General features: G+C 39.8%; 1 protein-coding gene across 2 annotated transcripts in view; it reads left to right on the top strand.

The window, feature by feature from the left end:
• Adamts3 (ADAM metallopeptidase with thrombospondin type 1 motif 3) overlaps positions 1-10,465 on the top strand; it is a 204,922-nt gene that overhangs the window by 144,940 nt on the left and 49,517 nt on the right. For both annotated transcript variants that reach the window (XM_005359465.3, XM_005359466.3), the window contains exon 5: positions 9,285-9,484. In XM_005359465.3, the coding sequence (XP_005359522.1) occupies positions 9,285-9,484 (200 nt within the window). The remainder of the gene's footprint in view (positions 1-9,284; positions 9,485-10,465) is intronic.

The raw sequence follows: 10,465 nt of genomic DNA, 5'->3' as shown, positions 1-10,465 counted from the left end.
TCATGAATTTGAGAGTTGGGGGATTCTGAAGGAGTTGGAGTGGGGAGAGAGGGATGGAAATGATGTAAATACAGTTTTCACATATAAAATTCTTGAAAAATAAAGATTTTCAAGTAAAAATTCTCACAAAACTTTTAAGTAATACACACATGAACTTAGATGTAAGAGGACCCACTTGTACCATGAATTGTTGTAACTCACTATCTTCTTACATGAAGGTTTATTCTGAATTTCTTTTTTTTAATTGATCTTTATTGAACTCTACATATTTCTCTGCTTCCCTCCCTACCTCTCCCCTCCCCTTCAACCCTCTCCCAAGGTCCCATGCTCCAAATTTACTCAGGAGATCTTGTCTTTTTCTATTTGCCATGTAGATTAGATCTATGTATGTCTCTCTTAGGGTCCTCATTGTTGTCTAGGTATTCTGGATTGTGATTTGTGGGCTGGTTTTCTTTGCTTTATGGTTAAAAAAAAAACACTTATAAGTGAGTACATATGATAATTGTTTTTCTGGGTCTGGGCTACCTCACTCAAAATGAAGTTCTCTAGCTCCATCCATTTGCCTGCAAAATTCAAGATGTCGTTATTTTTTTCTGCTGTGTAGTACTCCATTGTGTAAATGTAGCACATTTTTTATTCTGAGTTTTTTATTGTTCTTGTTGACTTCAAGAGAGGAGCTACAGTGAGCCTTAATATATGAAATTTTTGCCTTTACCTCTATAGTAGCCTTTGAAGGTTCACTTGAATTTACTGTCATCTGAATATGATTTTTACAGGCCTGGTTCTTAAAGAGTTTAGAGCTAAATATAGTCAGTCAATATTTCAAATATCACGTTCTTTGAATTTAAGGTGTTTGTTATGGTTGACATTTCTTGAGTGGCCTCCATGTTTGTGCTGAGCAACTACTAAGCAGGCTGCCCCACCCCCAACTCTTGGCAACAGTTTTTCTCCAAACACATTTGCAATACCTTTTGGCTCAGATCGTTTTTAATCGACCACAACATTCCCGTTCATTTAAGAGAAAAGTGAATATAAATCTTTCAGGTTCACTAAGTGCCACTCAGCCCTTACTTCTCTGCTTCCTGAGCAATGTCATCAGTGTCACCACGTGGCCAAGAATGTCTGACTAAACATGTCTTTTACTAGAAGAATATTGCCAGGGCTCATGTTGAGCATTTCATTGTTACCCGACTTCCACAGATCAGAATAGACTGTGTATGCAGTCGCTTGGGAAATGCTGGATGTGAGGTCTAAGTCATGGTACTAATTCAGAGAGGGCCAGTACTCTTCAGCCACCAAACAATTGCAGCAAAGCCAAATCCCAATGGCCTTCCAGTCCTGGCCAAGATGAAACTACACAAAGTAGTTCATCTTCCTGATTGCAACAGGCATAAATGGATAAAATATATGAAGAAACAATTTGCATGCTAGGAAATATCAAACAGTGAATCAGAATGACCCCAAGTGATGAGGATTGAAAAAAGAGGGGGTGGGGTGTTCAGGAATGCCCAGACTTAACTGTCCCACGGCTTTCTAGTCTGACTCTCAGGAAACGAGAACACAGGTAGAGCCTGAAAGATTTCTCGAACTGAAAAGTCAGAGCTAAGAGTCACATGACTGAGGATGAGTGAAGAGAGATGGACACAAAGATATAATTCCACAGATCTATACGGAGTCCTTGGTCTTCTGTAGCTGAGTCCTGATTGGTGCATACAATTGTGAAAATGGGCAAAGCTTAGAGAACTCCCTACCTGAATGAAGTAGAGGAAAGAGTACCGCTTCCACAAGGAGCTATTGCAGGTCAGACTCTAGCTGCTCTGGATTCTCATAGCACTGGAGGGTGCCCAGAATCAGCCTGCCTCAGGAGCAGCCACTAACTCTAGTTGGATGCTGCCTTGGCTCTGCCTAATAAATCTTACACATAACACCCAAAAGGAACAAACTGTTTTCATATCATTTAACTGCATCCAAAGGGAAGCTCAAGAATATTTATAGGAAGACAAATAGATCCGGCAGCCAAAAAAGATAAAATTTACAATGTTGGCTGTCTTAATCAAAAATTACCAAGTATTCAGAGAAGCAGAAAAATGCAGCTCATAATGATGACAAAAAGCAGTTTTTTGAAACCATCCCAGAAGTGACAGGAATGTTAGAATTAGCAGACAAAAACATAAAAAAAAACCTATAAAGCAAAATTAGTTTCTTGGAGCTTGTAAGCTATATTTTTAATCTGTCTCCCCTTTCCCCTGTTCCCCGCATCCTCTCTGTCTCTCTTGGCCTTTGCAGCTCTCCCAGGTCATGAGTTCCCACTCACGTTGGCACTGCCGCACTGGGAGCTCATTTCATAGCCCATTCAGTTCCCTTTTGATCCCTTTCAGTTGTTACAGCCTTCATGGCTCAAGGTGATACTCAGCATTTTTGGTTCTGTAGGTCAGAAGTCTGAGATCCCAGACAAGTTCTACGCTTAGCACACCATAAAATCAAAATAAAAAACTAGCCAAGTAGAATCAGTGTATGTGTGTGTTACTAAAGACTGAACCTCTACCAATGAGCTGTATCTTAGACTTTTTTCTTACTTTTTACTTTGAGGTGAGGTCTTACTAAATTGTTCAGGCAGGCTTTGAGCTCACCCTGTAGCTTGGCCTGACTTTGGACTTTCTTGTGTCCTTCCTGCCTCAGTCTCCCTGGTTGAATAACCAGAATTATAGCCCTGACTTGATCTCTAATATGGAGACTCTTGATATGGGAGAGTCTTCTGTTTTGTGTTGATTTCATTTGTTAAGTAAAGAAACTGCCTTGGTCCTTTAATAGGACAGAAAATTAGGTAGGTGGAGTAAACAGAACAGGATGCTGGGAAGAAGGCAGTGAGGTCACTCGCCATAGCTCTCCTCTCCAAGATGAATGCAGGTTAAGAATATTCCAGGTAAGACACCACCTCGTGGTGCTACACTCATTAGAAATGGGTTAATCAAGATATGAGAGTTAGCCAGTAAAAGGCTAGAGCTAATGGGCCAAGCAGTGTTTAAAAGAATACATTTTCTTTGTAATTATTCCTGGGTATAAAGCTAGCTGTGTGGGAGCTGGGCGGGAATGCAGCCCGCCACTCCTATTACTACAGACTCTGGTTAATAATACTCTTTATGGATGTAGGCAGAATTCTGGTCCTTGTTCTTGTCAGCCTGGAATGTCTGTTTTCTGACCAGATATTGACAACTATAATGTCCGCCATTAACCTTTCTCTGATCTTATGTGCTTCTCTTTAGAACCAGCAATAATTCTTCAAATCCTTCTTAGTGTTAGCTAGCATTCCTAACATCCTTGATAGCTGCCAGGCAGATAAAGCTCCTTGCTCTCAGTTGAAGCAGCTCCTGGACTACTGTAATGTTGGTGTTCTGGTCATTGGTAGCAAGAGGAATGCCATGGGAACAGAAGCTTATCATTCTCTCTGTCCTGTGTATTAAGGCCTTCATGAAACAATTCTTGAAATTAATTTACCACATACTTGAATCTATTATTATTTTATTTATATTTTGCAACTGCTTTCTGGAAAAGCTTGTAAGATAGATATTAATATACTTATGTATTACTCAGATTTTGTTACTTCAACAAAATACTCAAGGCAAGCTACTTAAATTGAAGTTTCTTTAGTTCACAATTTTGGTTTCTTAAGGGTGTGGCCTGTACATCATCTGTTATGGCAAGGGCTCTTTCTGTGCATCATATTACTGTAGATGACAATTACTGGGAGCAAGAGATGGCATCTTGATATAGGAATGCAGAGAGCAGCTAGGTTCTTACAGTCCTGTCTCAGGACATTGCTCTAGTGAACTCCCACTGGTCCCCACCTCCTAAAGATTTCAAACCTTCTTTGAATACCACAGTTAAGAACCCAGGAGTCCAACAAACAAACCAGTTAGAGATGGACCACATTCAGCCATAGTACTGAGGACATGTAAAAGGTTGGCACGTATCTCAAGCAAATATAATGTAGATATTCACACGGTCTATTCCATCACTTTGTGAGGTCTCTGCCTATGCCCTCCCTTCTTTTGAAAACCTTATATAAAACTGCCCCTCCTTTGCTTTGCCCCTTTTAGTCTTTTCATGCTTTTTTATTCTTCTTACCCGTGTCATTAATCTTACCACTGTAGTGCTGGCTCTAGGAAAGAAGGCAAGTTTGACCTGTTCCTGCTAGATTGATTATTGGTGCTTAGAAAAAATGGCAGGGAAAGTTCCTGGATTCTTGATGATGTATTCATTTCAAGTAGTACATAGAAATGCTAATACATAATATTTTGGTTATGATTACTTTTGTAAACTTGCGTTACTCATTCTCTATTCTTTGTAGAAAGTAATCTACATGATTCTTGCAGAATCTCTGGGGATATTTGAGATAAAGACGTTTTTAAATTCCCAGGAAGGAAACAGAGAAAAGGTTAACTGGTAGAAATAATGTAAGCTTTGAAACTGACAACTGTGAAATGCAACCACATCCCTCTATTCAGTGGGGCTTTTTCCAAACCTTCCTAGCAGTGTAGGATGATCAGACTATAAAAGTAAATTGGGTGTGATCACCTCTTTCCCCATCTGTCATCACGCCTGGATTTAATGGAACTCAACTACAGAGGCCACAAATATGAAAGAAAGGAATTTCGTGAAGACGAAGAGAATTTTAGAGTGCTGTTAAATGTATGACCTATTAAAATATAAAGATTATAGACTGTATTGCCCTTGAAAAATAACCTCCAGATTTTAGTAACTAAATATATTGATATATATTAAGAAAAGGAATGGTTACTGATAATGAAGTCTTTAAAGTAAAATTGAACTAAAATGATCAATTCATAAGGTAAAAAAGAATAGAGTCCTTGCAAAGGACTGTGTAGCTAATAATAGTTTTATAAATAATATTGGAAAAGAATACTGTTGGTGATTGTGTAAGGCAGGTTAATTAAGAGCTTCATAGAGGTTCTGTTAGTTTCAAGTGTTAGGAACTCACGTCAAACTGTTTTAAGCAAAAGTCAAAGAAGAAAATGAGGGAGCAGTAGTTTATCATTTCATTAAACTGAGCAGATTTGCAGGGGTCAAGTAAGGAAGAGTGCGAGAGTGTGAGCCAGCCCCTGTGACTGAGCCTGTGACCACATGCATTGCTTGGGGGAAGGTTCCCCACACCTAGAGTTGCTGGATTAGCAAATAACAATATATTATTTTTATTTCATGTTGAATATATTTTTGTATTAACTATTTCCCTTATAATACCAGAGCAAAAATAAAACTTTTATTTATCTTATATTTAACTTTACAGAAATGTTGTATTTTTTTGACAGCCTTGCCCAATCACAGAGATTTCAGTTATTAAAAATGAAGACAAAATTCTAGACGAAGATGGAAACTATGTTGGGAAATGTTGAGGAGCTCAAGAGAGGGAGTTAGGGATGGATGTGATGATGGTGCATTTTTTAATGCATAAAATTTAAGTAAATAGAAATGAGAGCAACCTGGCTGGGCAAGAAACAGTGATAAGAATCTACTAGTACCACACAAGTGAAGGACTGTGCCTCTCTGTAGACACTGAGAAGGTGAGAAAAATGCAAAATTACCACAGCATGAAATTCCACATAAAATGTACAAATGCAGACTGCAAATAAGAGACCCAGTAGAAAACGAAGGAGGCACAGACTCTGAAAAGAAAATCTGGCAAAGTGGGTTTCCTGTTAGCTGTGCATCACTGGGTCTTCATCCTTGGAATGGCACCTCCCTATCTAAGCATATGCTGTGGATGAGCCTGGCCTTAGGCACAAGGCTGGATTTTTTTTTTCTCTCTGCCTGAAACAGACTGAAGCATCTATTCTTGTCAGCTAGGGATGGTTGTAATTTTGTGTGGTTGGATTCTGGCCATTGAAATCGTTAAATGTGCCAAAAGCTTCTGATAAACTTTCTCAACTACTCCTAAGAAAGACACATAGGGAGGTCCAGTCTGTAGGATAGATAGGGAGGTCCAGTCTGTAGAATAGATAGAGAGGTCCAGTCTGTAGGATGCATAGGGAGGTCCAGACTGTAAGAGGCATAGGGAGGTCCAATTTATTGAACCTGACTCTGATGCTAGAGCTGGTGAAACTATTTGAAGGGAAGAAAATTAACCTAAAGAGAATTTATACATCACCAGTAGCAGGATGTCCAAGGTAGGAGAATCAGCTTCTAGGAGGAGCTTTGTCTAAAGGTATCTCCTTTCTAATTTTTTCCATAAATTATACTTTGTTGGTTGTTTATAAGACAGTAAATTTCCATATGGATCTTCTATAATCCCTTCATTTTGATTAACCCTCCTCCTCACCTCCTTGTGTCCCATATTCTCCCACCCCTTCTTGCTTGTATCTTTCCACCTCAGTTATCCCCAAGTCTATGTTTATATTACTTGTACTTTATTATACCCTCACACCCATGGCATCCCCTTTCTAGTGACCTCTTTCTAGATTTCTGGCCCCTACAGGAACTCTTATGTTGAGTACACAAAGTTAGAGATTTGAATCTAGAAGCCGTTTATGAGAAAGAATATATTTTGGGAACTATGAGGAAGTAGAAGTGAATGGTCTGTGTCTTGGGACAGGGGGTAGCTTGTATCCATGCAGAGGCTGGAAAAGAATGCCAAGTGTCCTGTTATATCGATTAGCCTCCTTTTCTTGAGGCAGAACCTCTAAGTGAACCTAGAGCTGGGCTGGAAGACCAGGTTCCTTCTCTGTACTGATCCACCATATTCTCATGACAGGGCCTCTCTGAAGAGGACGCTCTTCAGTAGGCCTCAGTATGCCTCCAATCCCCTTTCACACATCCCAGAGCACTGAGGTCAGAGGCTCGGAGGAAGCTGTTCTCCGTCTTTACACATGGATGCTGAGGTTTGATTCAGGTCCTCATGCTTGTTCAATAAGCCAAGCCATCTCCCCAGCCCTAAGTATAAGGATTATTCCATTTCATGAATCAAGTGGCTCTGAGGGTCAGAGGTTTGTCATCTTATATAAAACTACAGTTGGATGAGTCATTATCAAGATCTGAACATAAAGTTGTCTGATTATAAAGTCCCTGTTAGTTAGTTGTGCTGGTACACACCTTAATTTTAGTATCCCTGGAATCAGAGGCATATTGCAAGTTCAAGTCCAGCCTGGAGAATACAGTCAGACAGTGAGACCCTGACTTGGGAGAGAAAGAAAAAAAGTATTCTAGAAATAATTTGGATGTTACATTACGAAGGCAAATTAATTGTGAAGGAGATGACCAGAATCATGATGTGTGTAAGTAAAACTGCCAGAAGTTGTCCTAATGTTTGACACTGTCCACATTCAGAATCAAGGAAAATAAGATTGTACAGCACAGCGTAAAAGACAGACAAAAGTGCCTTGGGATTTAAAGGTTCCAAATGTCTCCACTCTTCCCATTTATTCAAGGAGAAATGCAAAAGGCAGACAGGAAGTGTCAGGGTGAAATGAACTGTCTCTGCAATAAACCCTCACCTTTCTTCATCCATTCATCAGGTTTGATAATATAACGATGCTGCTAGCGAATTTCCATTGAACATTGCCTCTGAGAAGCCTGCCAAACAAGTCATTGTTAGGACGGAGAGCTAATCCATCAGCAGTCCTGAGCATACACTCGCTATCACCTCTCACATTCTCAAGTGTGCCGAGAGACGTGAGGTTGCATGGCAAAGCTGTGTGCGAGCGGAGTTTCCAACCTCAGTGTAGGTTCCTGGATCTTGAAAAGCAGTTTTTGAAGGAAGCTTTCTGTGTGATGTGGACGGTGGTGAGAGTTATTTTTACACCACGGAGCCAGAGAGAGTTCTCGGTGAGGAGAAAATCCCTAGCTAATGAATTAGGAACTGAGCTTGGGTCAAAGTGAAGTACAGTATAGCTTTTAAACCAAGTAGTCATCAGCATAGCTGATGCCAGTACGTGCTGGGCAGGGCTGGGTGTTTCTCTATATTTGTGAGAGGCTGAAGAGGTGTGAGCAGGGGATGTACTTCCATGCCTCTAATCCCATGTGATTAAAGCTTGGTCATCAGCCTTCTTGGCCGAGAGACATCCTTTCCTGCGACTTCACTAAAACCACAAAGGTGGGGAGGAAAATGCCTATTCATTCATGTCAAGACTCTGATTCAGATGGTTCATAGGCCTCCACACAGTACTCAATAAAGCTCTATATAAACTGTGAGTCAGACCTGCTTCTGTCAAGCTAGTTTTAGACATCAAGGCATTTAATAGAATAAATTCCTTTCTGGGTTTTATAGACTTGAAATGGAAATGAGCATACCTTCATGGGTTTTTTTTTTTTATGCCAGCAGTTGAATGATATTAGTACCAACTTATATTTTATGTTTTAATTCTCCAAAACAGTTCTTCACCAAATATAGAGAATTTAGGTTGTTAAATGCAAATAGTATCTGCCTCATTCCTTCCCATATCTCTATGTTTATATCTATGTATGAAAGGTCCATTTAAAGAACTATAATACTTCTTTGATACAAATAAAAGTAAATTGTGCTTCTGTATTTCTCTATCAGTCATCTTCTGATTGACTCCTTACTGTGCTCTCTCACAAATTCAGGTATACAGCATTAGATATTACTTGCTCTTGGATGAGAGACCAGCCAAATTTGGAGAACTATAGTGTCAACTGGCTGTACCCATGTGTCTGCCCACTTTTTCTCCAGCCATATTCCCTAGACAGCCATACTCCAACATAGTAAAGCAAGACATTAGCCATGGCCAGTAATAGTTATCATAAATTGTAGCTATGTTGAGATGACAGAAATTGATCTTTAAGTTAAGGCTGCCGATTAGAGTGTTCTAACTTTATATTGTATAAATTGTATACCTCATGATCATAGGATTGTAGATTAATCAGGGTTACCATGGTGATACAGAACATTTATTTAAATTTGAGTAATTTATTGAGTAATTCTATAACTTGCCTCCATGCTGTACCCTATTGCCTTTTCTCTGTCCTAGGACTCAGCAAGGAAAAGACTAACCACTTTTATCCTTGTGACTATTCATTTTGGTACAGTGGTTCAATAGTATGGTAGTACTATTGTACATTACTGTGAGCGTTGAATACATTGGGAGTCATCCTGAGCATACATATATGTGCCTATTATTTCCCAAACAAAATGAAAGCAATACAATAATGATTTGGATTATAGTGATGGCCCCTGAAAAGATATATTTCTAAGAAAGTACTGGAAGGCCCATTGGGGAAACTGAAATGCCTGGGTTCCTTTTGTCTCTTAATAGAGTCGAATCTGGAAGGCCTTGATGATCTAGGCACAGTTTACAGCAACCTTGGCCAGCAGCTGAATGAGACAATGAGGCGCCGCAGACACTCGGGAGAGAACGATTACAACATCGAGGTGCTTCTGGGAGTGGATGACTCTGTGGTCCGTTTCCATGGCAAAGAGCATGTCCAAAACTACCTCCTCACCCTGATGAACATTGTGAGTAGTGACTCCTCCTGGAGGCATTTGGTCATTTCAATCACATCTCTTATTTGGTTAGTGTCCTCTGGGCGTTGATATAAGAGCCTCACCCAAAATCCAGGCCGTGCCATAGTCATAATATGTAGGTTTAAATTAAGTCTCTATCATTCCATTTATCAATAAAATTCAGAAGTCAAAAACTGCAGTAAAAACCTGTTAGCTCAAAGAGATTGAGTAGCTACTAACTGTTCTCGCTTTTTGTCTGGAGACACAGCAAGAGAAGAATCTCTTCCCTTGTCCAGAACCAAGAGGAAGCTCAAGCTCCAGTCCCTGCCCTTTCCTTCCTGTGAGTCTTCTCTATCCAAACTCCTGGCTTCTCTATGGCCGATTCCAGTAAGCCAGTCCCAGGCTCCGCCCCCTAGCTCAAGATATCTTTAGTGGACAGTCTCAGAAATGTCAGAGTGCGATCAAAATATCCCACAACAACCAAGTAAAAAATCATGTATTTTAGAAGCCATGTTGGACGAAACTATATTATGGTTTTGCATTTCGTTTTGTTGGGGGGGGGGGACAAGTAATACTTTGAAGACTGTCAGCTTGCCTGCATGTGTGCTCTAGGTAGTTAAATGGCTCTTTCCAGCATTGCTCTATACCCTGAGAGGATGGATGGTTTTCAACAATGGATAAGAACTTTTTCTTTCCAGGTACTTTAGATTTCATTTTATGTACAATGGTGCCATTGGCTAGACAAGATGGCTTAGTGGGTAAAGGTGCTTGTTCCCAAGCCTGACAAAGTTGGACAGTATGTGTTTAATTCTTGAACCCAAAATGGCAGACAAAGAGAATTGACCCCACAAGTTGTCCTCCAAATGCCACATATGCTAGCTCAAGATGTGCGTGCACACACATGCACACACTCTAATAAAATATATACATAAAGTTACATTTGCATTTATGTATATATTTTTTTCTTTTTTGTTTACCTTTTTTAGTTGTTGA

The sequence above is a fragment of the Microtus ochrogaster genome, linkage group LG1, assembly GCF_000317375.1.
Source record: "Microtus ochrogaster isolate Prairie Vole_2 linkage group LG1, MicOch1.0, whole genome shotgun sequence".
Taxonomy (NCBI): domain Eukaryota; kingdom Metazoa; phylum Chordata; class Mammalia; order Rodentia; family Cricetidae; genus Microtus; species Microtus ochrogaster.
Note: the sequence above shows the minus strand (reverse complement) of the source record. Positions and strands in the feature narration are given on the sequence as shown.